A 17998-nucleotide genomic window follows, 5' to 3' on the forward strand; every position below is an offset into this window, starting at 1 on the left:
GTTGCAAGTAGAAGAGAAGAAGAAGAAGAGTTTGGATTTATATCCCCCCTTTCTCTCCTGTAGGAGACTCAAAGGGGCTTACAATCTCCTTGCTCTTCCCCCCTCACAACAAACACCCTGTGAGGTAGGTGGGGCTGAGAGAGCTCTGAAAAGCTGTGACTAGCCCAAGGTCACCCAGCTGGCATGTGTGGGAGTGCACAAGCTTATCTGAATTCCCCAGATAAGCTTCCACAACTCAAGCGGCAAAGCTGGGAATCAAACCCGGTTCCTCCAGATCAGAGTGCACCTGCTCTTAGCCACTGCTCTTAGCCACTACGCCACTGCTGCTCCTTACATCATGACAAAAGTCCTTACATCATGACAAAAGGCCCTTGTGACCTTGTAGTGTTCCTGTAAGTGGCTGGTCTTTAGCAGCTGTGCAAATGAGTGGAAGTAGCAATTTTTAGGAAGCTCTCGCCAGGTTGGTGGGCTTTGGGGGATCCCTACCATTGTATGAAAATGGGGATGTAAAGTCATGGGGATATCCCCACATGATGGTTTGAATGGCCTCCCTCTTTTCGATGAGTTCATACGACCATCTTCTCTTCCTTCCATGTAATGTCTTCTGCTCTGGGGCACTATGCTGGTGCAAAACCAAATTTTCTTTGGAAATTTTATTCTTAAAAACAATACTCTTGAACAGATTTCACCCTTTGAGCATAATCTGACCCACTTTCAAGACTTAGTTGTGGGCACCTAAGGGGTGCACGCACACCTATCTTTGCAATATGTAAAACTCCCTCCATTCAAGGTTACTATATCTCTTGCCTCCACACTGTAGTTTCTGATCTCCATAGCTTTCAACGCCACCAGACATTGCAACAAACAAACCAAACTCAATAAAATCCAAATTCTTTAGAGACCCGGATCTTGGAAGCAGAAGGAATTGCACAGAAAAAGAAGCGGTAGGCAATTCTGTGTAATTTATTCTGGAAGCAAAGGCTGTGTCTCTTCGAATCGTGGTAGTACTGAATGTGGATTTTCTTTGCAACAATCAGACTACACAGTACAGTGAAGACTAGGTCATAAGAACATAAGAACAAGCCAGCTGGATCAGACCAGAGTCCATCTAGTCCAGCTCTCTGCTACTCACAGTGGCCCCCCAGGTGCCTTTGGGAGCTCACATGCAGGAGGTGAAAGCAATGGCCTTCTGCGGCTGTTGCTCCCGAGCACCTGGACTGTTATGTGAAACCACCCTGGTGCTCCTGGAAAGAGGTAAAGCTCAGCGGTGCATCAGTTCAATTTTTAAGGATCTCCAATTAAAAGATCTCAGCAGGGCAAGGAAACATTACGGGGAATTGATACAAGCCATAGCAGACCGGTCTGTTTCCATCTAAGGTATACCTTTATGAAATCACTCAGGGGAGGAGCTGGAAACATCATCAATCCAGCAACAAGCTTAGACTTGGTAAATACCGGCACTCCTGCTGTCAAGGAAGAGTTTGCGTCCTAAAAATTGGACTTGTTAAGACACTGGACTGGGTTTTTACAGAAATACTATATCTTTAAGAAGAATATGCCATTAACAAATATACATCACTGGTGCTTCCTGGCCAACATTACGTGGGAGAAAGTTATCCTCGCAGAATGTGGATCTTCTTTTCCTCTTCCCCCAAGCTGTAATTGGGTTTCAAATAACAACAACAAATGTGCAGGAAAAATGTATTCTCTCGCTCTCTCGCAAAAGCAAAAAAAATAAAAAAGGGACAACAAAATAAGTCTATCGTAGTAAAAAAGACTCGTTTTAAAAAAATAAAAAAAGGTTATTCTGTCTCAGGAAGGGGACATCTCGTCAGTCTCTAAGGTCAAGCAATTTTGCCTTGCTTGGTTGTTTCTCGAGGTCGCCGGATCGTCCGGAAAAGGGATGAAATGTGAAAATGACCTGCAAGTTCTCTTCTTCAGAGGCTTGTGATTGTTTAGAAGGACAATGCCAGGAAGATTTGGAACAGTCTCTGGCGTCTCTATTTTTCTTTTTCCCTGTTCGCACAGCAGAAAATTACGAACACAAACGCTCCTTGCTCCTTACTGGTAATCTGCCCTCACCCCACTCAAGTGTGAAGGCAAAGCAGGGACCCAAGGCGGGAACCTCTCGCTTGCCACAAGATGTAAACAAAGGGCTTACAGGGGTAGCTCTTCGTTTGCCTCCATTTATCACAACAGGGACAGAAAGGACAAAAAAAAAAGGACACACGGATTTCACTGTGTTTGTACTGCGGCGAACACATCCTCTGCTCTCGAGTGGGGGAAAATGATAAAGGATGAGAAAATTTTCAAAAAAGAAAACAAAACGATGTTGCATGAGCTACAGTGCAACTGTATTATCACTCCACCCCCATGTCTCGTTGTTATCTTTCGTGTGTGTGTGGGTTGTTGTTTTTTAATTAAAAAAAAAAGGATTGAGTACAACACAGTCTGGTACGCGGCCACAAAAGAGTAGCTGTCTTTGGCAAGAAATCATCGCGTCAACCCGCTCTGTCACCTTCTGCCCATCTCGCTCTGTCTCATGAAATGGATGTTGTTCACGCTGTCCGAAAGTTCGGGGTACTGCTCCACGGAGATAACGAAATAGCCGTCATAGCCCTGAACCCGCCCCGTGTTTAGCAGCTGCTGCTTTTCCCCTTCTGTCCAGGAGCGGGTCCCCTCCTCCCCGTCCCGCAGTCTCTGCTGCTCCCGTGCCCAAGCTTGGGCTACGGCACGTTGTCGGGCCATCTCAAGCACACGGGTTTTCTCCTCGTCCAAGGTGGTCCCGTAGCGGGTGTTCAGACACAGTGCTCCGTACTGGAGCTGGATGTCCGTGTAACGTCTAGTCCTTCCACTCAGCACTGTGTTGATTTGGGAAACGGTGACGTTGACGCCGTTCTCCAAGGTTCTCCGCCCCCCGCTGAGACCCAGAATGGACAGGTCGCTGTCCGAGGGCCCTTGTTTGACAAAATAGTGGGTGTCCGTTCCCTTGATGGTGAAGTGCAAGTTCTCCAGGTAGTGAGCGTTGTTCAGTATGGCCGCGATCCTCCGCCCGTCCTCGTTAGCCGCACTGATGATGTCGGTGGTCACCCGCCCGTCCTTCATGGCAAACTTGACCCCCTTGCCGATGACAGCGCCCCCGGACGCAAAGTTGTTGTTCTCTGTGGCCTCGCGGCATCCGGCGATACTCGAGCTGTAGATCTGTTCGAAGCGCTCGAGGGTGACAAAGGCCTTCAGCTGTTTCTGTACTTCGCACTGGACTCCCAGGATCGACTGGACAGGGACAGCAAGGAAAGAAAAAGCAAAGGGAAAACCGGTCTTAGAGGTAGGTGGCACAGGTAACATCTGCGTGGAAATTAATGTGCTCCAGTCCTTTAAGGACTGGGAATATTTTCTGTAAATACGTTTTTTAGCTTAATTTCTTCCCCATAGGATGCTGTTGGGTTTACACCATTGCTCTATTTCTATGTACTTAGAGACACGTTTTTGCCCTGACCTGGATGACCCAGATCTTGAAAACGAAGCAGGATCATCCATGGTTAGGTCTAAGATGAGAGACCACCAAGGAAGTCCAGGGTTGCTTTGCAGAGGCAGGCGATGGCAAACCACCTGTTTGTTTCTTGTCTCGAAAACACTACAGGGTTGCACTTTCCACCACCGCAGATACATTTAACTGTGATTTATCTATAGCCCACCAACCGACCTCACACAACATCAGTCAGATGCTCAAGGGGACTCATCAGCAGAGGACAAAAGAGGCAGTGGCATAGTTAGGGGAAGCATGGGGGCGGAGCTTGGGGCGGAGTCATTATACATTGCATAGTAAATGAATGACACATTACATGTTCTCCAAGGTTCAAAAGGCGATTGTCATTTAGTCTTCCTAGGATGACTAGAAAGCCTAAGACGGTCAATGTTGTGTAGTGATTACAGTGTCAGACAAGGACCCCGGAGATCTGGCTCCGCATCTGCGCTTCGCCATGAAGTTTGCTGAACGACTTTGGGCCTTTCGCTCACTTCATTCTCTCAGTCTAACCTACCTCATAAGGGCACGCTAAAAAAGGATAGCAGAGGACCATGTGCACTGCCTGAGTTCCTTGAGGGAAGGGCAGAATAAAAAGATACTAGATTGAGCGATAACGTGGGATGTTATCGTGTGCTCTGCCAAAGCCATAATTAAAAACTTCTCCAGTATCACAAGAGTAGGTGCTGGGCCTTTGAAAAGCTGCTTAATTTTAAGATCTAACGACCTTGAATGCACCCTTTTAATAATACAGCAATGCATAGGGGAAGAGCGCTTTCTTCTCGGCATGAAAAACAACCTGTGTGCTCCGTGGCTGTGAAAATAAAAAGGAAAGGGACGCAAACAGATTATGCAGAGTTCAAAGGAAGAGAGCATCCCGCCTTTGAAACTGTTCTATCTAGTCTGTTTCATCTTCCATCATGAATTTCTCCTTAAGCAAACTAGTGAAGAAGGGAAATAGAAAAAGCCTTTCCGTGGTGGGGGTCGGGGGGGGGAGAGAGAGAGAGAGAGAGCAAACCTCTGATAATACTGCAGCTTTCAGCAAGCCACTGAGATAAAGAGGAATGACATAATATGAGGACTGCCTCGGTCCAGCATTGGGAGAGTTAAGACTGAGATCTGGCTGAGTCCTGGATTTAGAGATATGTTAATCATTACAGAAGTATTTCACAGGAGTTGTCTCAATCTCATACTTCTGCTGGCTTGCAGCGAGGATCGTCTGCATGTTTAAAGAAGGACTCAGCAACTAGCCCTGGGTGAACAGCCCGTTTGCGGTCTACCCCTTTGAACGGAAGAGTGTGAAGCAGGGTAGTACTGCCCAGTGGGTCATATGGGGTCAAACGTCCCCGGGCTGCGGCCATTTAGTCATGTAGGGGTGTGTGTGGAAAATCGCCCCCCACACCCCTCCTCCTTCCCCCTGGGTCCAGTGGTGGGATCCAAAAATTTTAGTAACAGGTTCCCATGGTGGTGGGATTCAAACTGTGGCATAGCGCCAATGGGGCTGGGCGGGGCACGACGGGGGCGAGGTTGGGCATTCCGGGGTGGGGCATTCCTGGGCGGGGCTGTGGCAAAGACGCAGCCGCTGCGCCGGTCCTTGGGTGGGAAACGAATGCACGCAGGCGCAGGCTGCCACGCACGCCGGTGCACCTCCTGCTAGACTGCTTCAAGTTCTGCGCGCTACTGCTGAGAGGAGGGGCGTAACTAAGGCAAAAATCATGTGGCAAAATCACCAATTAGTCACCCCCTCTCGGCACACACAAATAATTAGTAACCTACTCTCGGGAACCTGTGAGAACCTGCTGGATCCCACCTCTGCCTGGGTCCATACAATGACTTCAAGACATAGAGATTTCTCTCTCTGGCAAGGTCGTGGTGGGGGAGGGCGGTCACACATACCGGGGGGGGGGAGGGGAGGAAAACTCCGGGCTATATTTTCCCTAGTTACACCTCTGGTTCTAAGGAATGAGAGGAGCCTCTCATCAGAAGAGTACACATGCTGCCTGTAGAATAGGGATTCCCAGCATGGTGCTTTTAGAAAATGGGTGGAGCCATATGGGGTCCTTGCCCAGCAGGGCATCCGATTGGCCACTAGTTTTACGGACTAATGTTTCAGTTGCTGCTGGTACCATGGTGGTGGTTTGGTTTTCTCTTGCGCCTCTTTTAGTAAATCTTCAAAATTGCCCCTCTTTCCCCTTGCATGTGGCCTTCTTCATTTAGCCATTGGCTCCTCCTCCTGTGGCGGACATTTTGTAGTTGCGCCTGCCACCTGGTTCAGAATTCCAAACGTATACTCAGGTTTAAAAAGAAGAAGAGTAGAAGAAGAGTTTGGATTTATACTCCATCTTTCTCTCTTGTAAGGAGACTCAAGGTGACTTACAAGCTCCTTTCCCATCCTCTCCCCACAACAGACACCTTGTTAGGTAGGTGGGGCTGAGAGAGTTCCAAAGAACTGTGACTGGCCCAAGGTCACCCAGCAGGAATGTAGGAGTGTGGAAACACGGCTGGCTCACCAGATAAGCCTCTGCCACTCAGGTGGAGGAGTGGGGAATCAAACCCAGTTCTCCAGATTAGAATCCACCTGCTCTTAACCACTAAACCATGCTGGCTCTCAGGTTGTGGACCCCTGCTGCATACGGTGCCAAAGTAATCCTAGCACCTTCAGATGAAGGATCTGAGATACCTTCGTCTTCTGCGGCTCCAGCAGAGCTGATGCCAGTTACCGCAGATGGTACGAGGGTAAGGGCTCTGATTCAGCAGTAGGCAACTTTTCACGTTGCTCGATTTAGCAACAAGGCCAAGAGAGGCTCTTCTTGGAGACACAAAAACAGGTGTCTGGTGGGTTACCTTGCTATTGTCCCATTCTTGTGTCTTCAGCTGCGTGTGAGTAAGTTCGTAAGAGGGCTCCACAGTCTCCATGTCGGGCTTAGGATATCCAGGGATGACGTTGTGTAGTTGAAACCCGAAGGTAAGCAGCCAACTGTTGACATCTGGAAGGGGAGAGAAGAAAAAACGGGAAGTCATTTGCTGATTGGACCAGCAAGACACAAGGATGCCGGAAAGAACAGTCCAGTAAGCCACATTTCAGAGTTTGGAACACCAAACCCAGGGGTGTAGCGCCCATGGAGACATGGGATATCCCATGTCCCCGGGTGCACGCCATTTGGTCACGTGGGGGGCCCCAGTCGGGTCCTTGCGTTGGCCACCCCGAGTCTAGGCTGTTAGGGCTGCTACTAATAATATGCAGAGCAGGAGTCACGAAATCCAGCCTGTTGCTCAGGGACACTATATATTTATAAATATTAAAAAGGAAATTAAAATAAGCTCCTTGCTCCCTTTTAACTGATGTGAGATTCCTGTGCTTTTATGCTGAGGAGGGAGAAAGTGGTCCAACATTATGTTGCAGGGGAGGTCCTGAAAAATAAAGCTTAGAAGTGGGTTTCCATTTCTTCAAAACACTTGAGAACGGTTATATATATTTTTTAAAAAAATTATCATTCCTGTGAGTTACTTCGAGAGCCAAATTTTGGCATCTGGAGTATATAAAAATATATTAAATAAAACACAATGTATAGACTGAGAACAAAAATAAATAAATCGGTAGCAAACAAAGAAACCGTCGTGATTTAAAAGCAGTAAATCCTGTACAGAATGTCCTTGGCCAATGAGGAGGCCACGTGACATCAAGAGTGTCTGCAGGTAATGGGTTCAAGGTGCCGGAAAAGAGATTCCACCTAAACATTAGGAAAAACTTCCTGACTGCCAGGGCTGTTCGACTGTGGAGTTCACTGCCTCGGAGGGGGGTGGAGTCTCCTTCTTTGGAGGTTTTTAAAGAGAGGCTGGATGAACGTACGTTGGGGGTGTTTTGATTGTGTGTTCCTGACCGGCAGGGGGTTGGACTCGATGGCCCTTCTGGCCTCTTCCAACTCTACGATTCTATGACTCCAGGTCAATCTCATTGGACCAGGGGAATCCACTGGTCAGACGGCTGAGCTTGAATTTGGGAGATTGGGAGCCGATGTCATACCTCTCCCATGAATTTATCTGCCCTGCAGCAACAGCAGCAGAGCGGTTCCTTCTGGCCATATTTTAGCCACCTAAGGATAAGTTGCTTATCACCCAGCCTTAAGTCCTTCACCAGCAAGATAAGGGAAACTTTTTTTCCCCTTTTGCTTTTATCAGCCGGCCAAGGGGACGGCTTCTCCCGGCAACAGTAGATAGAAAAACCACACTATCAGCTAAGGAACCAAAGCAGAGCAGAGGAGCGAACATCATTCTCTGCTTCCTTATGCGCAAGGGCGTGCAAACCCGCACCTCTGACGATTTAAGACACAGGGGTCAAACTCGCGGCCCTCCAGATGTTATGGACTACAGTTCCCATCCTCCCCTGCCAGCATCATGCAGGATGGGAGCTGTAGTCCATAACATCTGGAGGGCTGCGAGTTTGACACCTATAATTTAAGAGATAAAAAGCAACACTAAAAAAATGGTTTGCTTAACATTTGCTTCAGAACAGAAGAAACTGAGTTCCCCCGATTGACTCATTCGCTATATGAATTATAGTCATGATCCTTTGTGTCAGGCAGAGGATTTTGCTGTGCGTTTGGGACTTAGCCTAGAAGCGCACCAAAGCGAATTCAGTGCGACCTGCTTTCTGCCCCCTTCCCAAGCAAAGTGCTTCCCATCCAGGTCTGATTCTGTGTCATTCATATCTTGATTCTCGAGATGAATCAGCATTACAGACATACAACTGGAGGGGATCACAAGGGGCATCTAGTCCAGCCCGCTGCACAATGTAGAAAATTCACCCCACCCCAGCCCGTAGTGTGCTGAAGGGAGGCGCAGGGTGGCTGGAGCCCTGAGCGCCACTTGGGCAGGTCACGTGGGAGGCACGTTGTTGAGCCGCCACCCACCTTGCAACTGCGCCCCCACCCAAACTCCACATGGAGTTCGGGACGAGGGGCGCAGTTGAATGTGGAGTCGGTTGGCCTGGGCATACCCCACCCGGAACTCCATGTGGAGTTCAGAGCAGGGGGCGGGGCTCGATGCTGGGCTCAGCTTGGCCAGATCCAGCTTTAAAATGGAGCCCGCAGTTTACAGCGGAGCCTCCAGTTTACATGGAGTTCGGGACGAGGGGCGCAGTTGAATGTTGAGTCGGCCGGGCTGGGCATACCCCACCCGGAACTCCATGTGGAGTTCAGAGCAGGGTGGGGCGGCTCAATGCTGGGCTCAGCTTGGCCAGATCCAGCTTTAAAATGGAGCCTGCAGTTTACAGCTCAGCCCGAGCCACGAGGATCCTGAGCCCAGGATCAAACAGAGCAGTTGTGCTGACCAACTCCAGATTTATACCAGTGGCAGAGCTACAAGGGGACAGGGGGATGCGCCGTGCACCGGGCGCACGCCTGTGGGGGCACAGAAAATCGCCCCAGGCCCCTCCCCCTTTTCCCCACCCCGTGGCACCCCCCATGGCGCCCCCACCCTCTTCCCACACTTACCTTAGTTCCTTTCCTTTTTCTAGAACTTTTTCAGGCTGCAAAAGGCTTGTTCACAGTAAAAATGGCCTGAGGAACTACAGTTCCCAGGAGACCTTGGGGCTCACAAGGTCTCCTGGGAAGTATAGTTCCCACCCCTGCTATATGCCCATCATTCCAAGTTGCTCCCATTGGTCCAAAACAATGAGAATCTGGCCGCATCTATAACGAGGCACGATTCAGTCTCGGATCAGCCTTTTGAATGCCTACTGATTTCAATCCGAGACGTTTAAGCATATGCTTTGACTTTCTCACTGAAGCCAGTGGGAAATCAAACTGGCTTTTCCCTCTGGACGGATTAACCTGCCAGAAAGGTAACAGCCTGTTCTTTTGAGACAGAACAGTACATTCTGCACGACACAGGTTACATTTTTGATTCCTGCTACGGCACCTTGCTAGCACATGTCAGAATGAATTCATTTGGGGCCACGGCAAAGGGCATGCCCGGTGCGTACGGAGAGCAATAGAAACGTCGGCTCAATCTATCAGAGTTTCCCACCCTTGGAAACAAAAGCAAATTGTAAGAAAAATTGCCGGGCCGGAGAAACGCATTTACAAAAGCGTGTTACGGAGGCTGACAACGTTAAATTCCAATTAGGCAAGTTTTCCTTCGTCTTATACAAGCTTGGGGCCTTCAACTTTCATTACTGTCTGCCGAACAAAGCAGTCCTACATTGGGGGCGTTTATCAGAGGAGAGGAAAGTTTCTGATTGCAGGATTAACAATGCAGTCCTGAGCAGAGTTATATCCAGTGGTGGGATCCAAAAATTTTAGTAACAGGTTCCCATGGTGGTGGGATTCAAACTGTGGCATAGTGCAAATGGGGCTGGGTGGGGCATGATGGGGGCGTGGCTGGGCATTCTGGGGGCGGGGCATTCCTGGGCGAGGCTGTGGCAAGGACGCAGCCGCTGCGCCGGTCCTTGGGCGGGAAACGAATGCACACAGGCATTCTCTACTGCTGAGAGGAGGGGCGTAACTGAGGCAAAAATCACGTGGCAAAACCACCAATTAGTAACCCCCTCTCGGCACACACAAATAATTAGTAACCTACTCTCGGGAACCTGTGAGAACCTGATGGATCCCACCTCTGGTTATATCCTTCTAAGACTGTTGACTTCGATGGAAGGGTGTGACTTTGTTTAGGGTTAGTTTCAGCATTTGAACCCTTCCTTGTCAGAGCCAATGAGCCTTCGGGGAGGGGGGTATATAAATGTAATAAACAAACAAACAAACAAACAAACAAACAAATAAATGTCAGAATTCCCCGAGGTGGAGCGATTGCTAAGGCCCAGGGGCTCTGGTAGGACCAACCGTGATCGACCCTCCACTCACTTATTCACCACTACTTCCTCGTGCTCCTAGCTACATGTGGCCAAATACCACTGGGAACACGGCTGCAGGAAGTGGTGAACACGGCCAGTGGGCAAAGTCACAAGCAGACAAGCGAAGGGCCCACAAGCAGGTGGACGGGGGAAGAGAAAGGAGGCATGTGTAGGGTCTTGGTGATGGGCAGAAGAGGGGTTAAGAGCAGGTGCACTCTAATCTGGAGAACCGGGTTTGATCCCCCGCTGTGCCACTTGAGCTGTAGAGACTAATCTGGGGAACCAGATTAGCTTGTGCACTCCAGAACATGCCATCTGAGTGACACTGGGCAAGTCAGAGTTCTTTGGAGATCTCTCAGCTCCACCCACCTTACAGGGTATTTGTTGTGGGGGGAGGGGAAGGGAAAAGAGACCCTTTGAGTCCCCTTACAGGAGAGAAAAGGGGGACATCAATCCAAAATCATCTTCTTCTTGAAACTCAGAACAACCCCTGCTTCCTGTTCCGGTACGTGGTATCCAGAGTTATCCCACGGACTCCAACGGCGCTCGTTTTGTTTGGTCAAAGACTGCCGTCTCTTAGGTCTGGTCCACATTTAATGCAAACCGATACCTGTTTTTCATCAGCCTTGTAAGCACCAATTCTCATGGATGAATTAACGCTTAATCGCATTGTTATTTTTAAAAGGCTTGATAAAAGGTCACGATTAGAAAGGATTTATCTGCTGCTCGGCAAGAGAGAGGATCCCTAATGCCATTTATTTAGATGCAATTTAGAATACGGGCCGCCAGCTGATGCACACGGTAATACTCCGGTGTGACGGATAGGAAATTAGAAGGACGTTAATCGCTTCTTAATCCGGTGAAAGGGATGTCTGGCGGAGTCCGAGGAAGTTGTAGGGGAGAGGGGCCCTTCAAGAACGTTTTTGCTTGCTCCTTCACGTACAGGGGTTTTGGGACACAGGAGCGTGTTTGGGGAAAGTGTGGTTGTTGTTCATGATAACACTCAGTACAGAAAATGTCCTCTGCTTCCACTGTTTTGAGTCCTCCTCCATATTGCATGACATCTTATCAGTCTCATCTTGATAAGCTACAAATGAACCTTTTCCTTTTGTATAATCTGCCTATCACAAACCACGGTTGGTTGTAATAGAAAAACAGCAAAGTCATACAGAAGAAGAGAAGAAGAAGAGTTTGGATTTATATCCCCCCCTTTCTCTCCTGTAGGAGACTCAAGGGGACTTACACTCTCCTTGCCCTTCCCCCCTCACAACAAACACCCTGGGAGGTAGGTGGGGCTGAAGGAGCTCAGAGAAGCTGTGACTAGCCCAAGGTCACCCAGCTGGCGTGCGTGGGAGTGTACAGGCTAATCTGAATTCCCCAGATAAGCCTCCACAGCTCAGGCGGCAGAGCTGGGAATCAAACCCGGTTCCTCCAGAAATATCTCAAAATACATAGAACAAATGGCATATAGTTAAGATTTAACAACAAACTGTGGTTTACTGTATCACGAATACTGCACATGGGATTCTGGATCTTGCACATTCCCTCCTTCTCCCTCCTACCGTTGCACAAGGCTAAACATTTCCACTTCCGTGCCAAACCACAGTTTGTTGGTGCATCCAAACCACAAAATGGTGTCTGCTCCCTTCCCTTCCCTACAACCAAGGATTCAAAAGTTGGGTTCGATCTTGGTGTGCAGGTTTGTGTTTTAACTGAGCTGGCCTTGTGCGAGGGTAAGAGGGAGGGGGCAGTGTGAGTCTGAGGATTCTCCAGGCTCATTCAAATAACAAAACACTGAAATTTGGACTTGATTCACACATGGGATGGGTGAGAGCTCCCTTTTTGGAGGTCCTCAAGTAGAGGTTGACGAGCCATCTGCCAGGGATGCTCTAACTTTTGGATTTTCTGCTCCGAGTAGGGGGTTTCACTAAATGGCACACAAGGCCCTTTGCAGTTCTAGGATCCTATGACGTAAACATGGGTTCTTCCTAATAAACTCCCAAAGAAAATCCCAAGAACTCAGAAACGCAATGAATGCAGGTGTGAAAACGTTCTGGGTTTCTACACTGCCACCAGATGGTCTTTTTTTCTGGTACATGTATCTCCTGCTTAGTTGGCCAGAACTCCTAGCACTGCATCCATGTTGCTGTTTATAGGTTCTGCCTACTGCATGCATCTCCCAATGTTCCAGTTAGCTACAACTCATTTTAGGATTGCAGATAGCACCCTCTGAATGTTTTGGGGAGTCTATGGCTTAAGTAAGTCTGTGTGCTGTTTCCCTTCATAAAGTCGTTAGAGTTGATTGACAAGCAACAGAGCAATCAGTCAAGGAAGAAACCTTACCTGTCATGTAACACTTGATATCCTGAGAGTTACTAATAGGGTTATTATTTTTGAACATATAAAGATTGAAAGGCATTATGTTGCTGCTGCTCAGACGTTTCCAAATTTCATGGTCCGGGCTCGTCCACCGACCAGCAAGCACATCATAGTCTCTCTTCCCCATATGTATGAGTTTGGTAAGGGGGTCATAGAGACCTCCTTGGTAACCAATGATGATCTGAAAGTTTGGATTGGTGTCCATGTAGATCTCCCCGTAAGCTGTGTACAATATCTGCTTGATCATTAAGCCTGTCCCACTGAAAACTGCCAAAGGGGTCCCCGTGTTATCGCAGGCGATGTAGAACTCGTCTCCGCTGCTAAGCTCCATGGCAAACAGGTGGCCTTGGAGGTCATAGTAGAGGGAGGTGATCTCAGAACTTGAGTGATTGTAGAGATGGGTGACTTTGGTGGGGCTGGAGAGGTCGGCATAAAAGAACTGCAAATGATGGCCGTGGGCAGTTTTACTGGAGACCCTTCTCCCAAGTCCATCGTACCGATACTTGACCGACCACCCGTTGGCTTTGTTGTACGCCTTGATGAGCAGCCCTGCGGAGTTGTACTCGAAAATGTCGTTCCCCCTTTGCCGCAGGAAGCCATCTTCGTCCATCCTGTACTGCACGTCCCCCAGCCGCGTAATCCTGTCCCTGAGGTCATACCTCAATGGAGTGAGGCGGGCACTGTTGCCGGGACTCAACAAATGGAGGTTTCCATTGAGGTCGTAACTGTATCGCCAGAGCGGCTTCTCATTGATCGACACCGTCTGGAGCTGCCCGTCGGCGTCGTACTCGTACGAATACCTCGTTGTGTTCGCATAAGGGCCGACCTTCAGCTCCTTCTTCACTACCCTCCCCATGTTATCATACTGAACGGTCATCCAATACATGAGGGACCTGAAGATCTCGTACTGCACTTCTTTCATCCGACCATAGGCATCGAAATGCTTCGTGTGAGTCATGACGGCGGTGGTGATAATCTGGTTGATGTCGTAGTAGATCACTCCGAATTTGCCAAATTGTTCCGTTTTACCCGAAACGTCGTCGTATCGATAGAGGTCAATGGGGAGCGGAGTCTCGTTGATCACCGCTTGCATGCTGGTCACCCGGAAGCTGTTGTCGTAGTTGTAGTCAAAGCGGGCGTTCACCATGCCTTCTTCCGTGAAACGGAAGATCTGTCGGTCGATGAGCGGTCCAATCTGTCGGTATCGGATGGTGCAGGTGAACCCTTCGTTCTGCAAGTTGATGGTCTTCAGCATCCCGGCTGTCTCGTCATAGGTGAAGCTGATTTTAGTCGTGTCGTAGAGCATCTCCGCCAGCTTGGAAAGCTTCCCGTATTTATAGATGACCCGCCTCCCCGTCCCCAAATGGTAAGTGTGGAGGAGCTGCTTTTCTTCATTGAAATCCTGAATGACAGAACCGTTGCCCTCTGGGGGCCTGTAAATATTCCTGTAGTAACCAATGGAACGGATCGTTTCCAAGGTCTGTCGGGCTACGTTGGGCATGGTCACGGATGACAAACGATCGTTCTTGTCAAACTCGAAAATGTACTGCCGTTGACTGTGAAGCAGCAGCACCATAGACTGTAAGTAGGAGAGAAAAAAATAATGATCATCCCTCATTTGTAAAGGTGCAAAAACCTTGTAATTCATCAAACAGGACACTGATTTCCTTGTCAAAACCACCTGAAAACGTCCCTCCTTCAGAGGTTATTTGTGATCTAGGGGAGAGCAGAAGTACCCTCAGTTGATGGAACGATGAAAATAATGTATTGAAGGCTTTCACGGCCGGAATCACTGGGGTGCTGTGTGGTTTCCGGGCTGTATGGCCATGTTCTAGCAGCATTCTCTCCTGACGTTTCGCCTGCATCTGTGGCTGGCATCTTCAGAGGATCCTGAAGATTCAGATCCTCTGAAGATGCCAGCCACAGATGCAGGCAGAACGTCAGGAGAGAATGCTGCTAGAACACAGCCATACAGCCCGGAAACCACACAGCACCCCAATGAAAATAATATTGCAGATTCTTGTTTTATGGTACTGACACCCTCCTCCCTCTGCCTCCTCAAAAAACATTTGGGGAAGAAGAAGAAGAAGAAGAAGAAGAAGAAGAAGAAGAAGAAGAAGAAGAAGAAGAAGAAGAAGAAGAAGAAGAAGAAGAAGAAGAAGAAGAAGAAGAAGAAGAAGAAGAAGAGCTGGATAATTATCCCCCTTTCTCTCCTGTAGGAAACTCAAATGGGCTTACAATCTCCTTCCCTTCCCCCTTAACAACAAGCACCCTGGGAGGTAGGTGGGGCTGAGAGAGCTCTGTAGAGCTGTGACTAGCCCAATTTAAAGATTTAGAATAAAAGCCACTGGAGCAGAAGAGAATGCAGCCTTCTCCACCTTGGTTTTTATCGCTTCTAGTGTAGTTGGTTTTATCAAATGCTGTTTTATGGATTAGGTGGTTTTATCTGATTATTTTGGGTACTGTTTTCGTCTTTTAAATTACAGGTCTTATATGTCAAAACAGTTTTTTATGTAGTGTAATTCTGTTTGAACATTGCCCCGAGCCAGACATGGGAGGGGTGATTAACAAATCAAAAAAATAAAAAATAAAACTAAAACCTACAATAGCAGCCGGACAAATACTTGTCAGGGATGCTCTAGGTCAGGGGTAGGGAACCTTTAACACTGAAAGAGCCATTTGGACCCGTTTTCCACGGGAAAAGAAAACACTTGGAGCCGCAAATAATGTTTGACATTTAAAATAAAGATAACACTATATATAGGTTTTTTTTAACTTTGTCTGCTCATTCTGAGAAGCGCATGGATAAGCCGCCCTGCTGCCTGCAGAGGCGGGCAAAAGCAGCCGACGCGGCTGCCGGGAGCGCCGCCCTGCTCCAACGGGCGAGAGGGAAGAAGCCGGCCGCCCAGCCACCCATGGGCGGTTAGTGCGCCCAGCCCTGCTGCCTTCCAGAGTGAGAAGGATGGGACCGGCGGCTCAGCTCGTGGAGCCACAGTGCAAGGGCAGAAGAGCCACATGCGGCTCTCGAGCCGCAGGTTCCCTACCCCTGCTCTAGGTTGATCCAGCACTGAGCAGGGGGTTGGACTAGATGGCCTTTATGGCCCCTTCCAACTCTATAATGCTGTGATTCTAAGGGAAGGTGGAGGATAAACTGAGGGGAATCCACAAACAGTTCCTTAAAAGCTCCTGAAATGTCCCATTCATAGGTGGAACTGACCTTTTCTAAATAAGTGTAGCTCCAGGATTTCCCATCAGCAAAGATCCTGGATGTAATCCGGCCCGACTGGTCATAATCCATCCTTTCTGACATGGTCCCTCGCTGGATCCCAGCAATGTGGCCCCCCGAGGAGTAGGTAACGTTCACTCCGTTCAGCCGGCTGCTGGGAGACCAAAGGCTCGGCCGGCCGGCCTGGTCATACAGGATCCGCAGCGTGAACTTGCGATGATCGTCGTAAATCTTCTCCGTCCTTGTCACCCGGTCAAAGTCGAGGGACAGCAAGTTCCTGTTATGAACCTGTAGCAGACCAGAGAGGAATGAAAATGAGAATTGGCATTGGGGTGACACGGAAAGGCCCGTGAGGATGAATTGCTAACGGCTCTTCAGAGCAAATGCGCCATCATGCTCTTTTTTCCTGGCAAGCTAACAAATTTCTCTTTGTGCAGACAGTTCTAAGCTCTAGGATGAGGGGAGGGAAAAGAAGATGACTGCAAGAAAATAAAATAAGACTGAAACACAGAACTTGATCCCAGCACTGAATACAAATACACTGAAAAAGGTGTCATGGGGTTGTATTGTCGAAGGCTTTCACGGCTGGAATCACTGGAGTATTGTAGGATTTCCTGGTTGTATGGCCATATTCCAGTAGCATTTTCTCCTGACGTTTTGCCTGCATCTGTGGCTGGCATCTTCAGATCCTCTGAAGATGCCAGCCACAAAGCCAGCGTCTGACTTCTTCTAACAGGAAAACAACACCTTTGTCATGGGCTTCTTTGCTTGACCAGTAATAATTTTCAACATTCTCAGATTGGGCTAGTTTGGGCCTTCCAGGTCCGGGCTTACAACATTTGGTGCTTTCAATATTAACAATTCTGATTATCTTGGTTTCCCCTCATATAAACGGCCCCAACTCAGTAGTCCCAGCTTTTCTTGATAGAGTTACTTTTTTGACTGCATTCAGTTGTCATGCCAATCCTGCATCAATCCTAGATGTGCACAAACTTTTGATGGGCCTGCGCACGCACTTCGCTCCTTTCCGTCTCTTTCTGAGCAAAGTGTAATAAAGGGACTGTGTTTAAAACCAACCCTGATTAATATTGGCCCATTTGAATTCACACATCATGGGTTAGTTTCAAACCAGGATTTGTTCAAGCACCATGCAAGAAGGTAAGTATGTGTGCGCCACACAAAACCATAGTTAAGGCAGTTTTAGGCGGGTGGAAGAAGAAGAAGAAGAAGAAGAAGAAGAAGAAGAAGAAGAAGAAGAGGAGGAGGAGGAGGAGGAGGAGGAGGAGGAGGAGGAGGAGGAGGAGGAGGAGGAGGAGAAGTTTGGATTTACATCCTACCTTTCCATCCTGTAAGGAGACTCAAGGTGGCTTACAAGCTCCTTTCCCTTCCTCTCCCCACAACAGACACCCTGGGAGGTAGTTGGGGCTGAGAGAATTCAGTGAGAACTGTGTCTAGCACAAGATCACCCAGCAGGAATGTAGGAGTGCAGAAACACATCTGGTTCACCACATAAGCCTCTGCCACTCAGGTAGAGGAGTTGGGAAACCGGTCCTCCAGATTAGAATCCGCCTGCTCTTAACCACTTCGCCACGCTGTGCTGGTCTGCAGTAGAAGAGCAAGATTCGAGTCCAGCAGCCTCTTAACCATCAATAAGATTTCCAGAGTATATATATGCCAGGGGTCTGCAACCTGCGGCTCTCCAGATGTTCATGAACTACAATTCCCATCAGCCCCTATCAGCACGACCAATTGGCCATGCTGGCAGGGGCTGATGGGAATTGTAGTCCATGAACATCTGGAGAGCCGCAGGTTGCAGACCCCTGATATATGCAAACAGTTGTGAAAGTGGATTGAAAGTGCATTATTCTGCATGTGCGGAAGGGCCTGTACAAGGTATGTACAAGGTGGCCTTTACTGGCATACAAAACAGGACAAAATTTAAAAGCAAAAAGATTAAAAAACACCATTTTAAATTACTAATTTCCAGTATAAAATATGCAAAAGTTTCACAAAAGAGCAC

The 17998-nt window shown here is 48.5% G+C and overlaps 1 protein-coding gene across 1 annotated transcript in view; it reads right to left on the reverse strand.

Moving 5' to 3' along the window:
- Positions 1-210: 210 nt before the first annotated feature.
- The window catches only part of TENM4 (teneurin transmembrane protein 4), a 116538-nt gene continuing 98750 nt past the window's right edge, over positions 211-17998 (reverse strand). The window contains exons 13-16 of the mRNA XM_048494008.1: positions 15970-16266; positions 12717-14331; positions 6368-6510; positions 211-3273 (exon numbers count right to left, since the gene is read on the reverse strand). Of these exons, the coding sequence (XP_048349965.1) occupies positions 2515-3273; positions 6368-6510; positions 12717-14331; positions 15970-16266 (2814 nt within the window). The 3' untranslated portion in view covers positions 211-2514. The remainder of the gene's footprint in view (positions 3274-6367; positions 6511-12716; positions 14332-15969; positions 16267-17998) is intronic.

Source organism: Sphaerodactylus townsendi, linkage group LG04 (genome assembly GCF_021028975.2).
Source record: "Sphaerodactylus townsendi isolate TG3544 linkage group LG04, MPM_Stown_v2.3, whole genome shotgun sequence".
In the NCBI taxonomy this organism is placed as follows: Eukaryota; Metazoa; Chordata; class Lepidosauria; order Squamata; family Sphaerodactylidae; genus Sphaerodactylus; species Sphaerodactylus townsendi.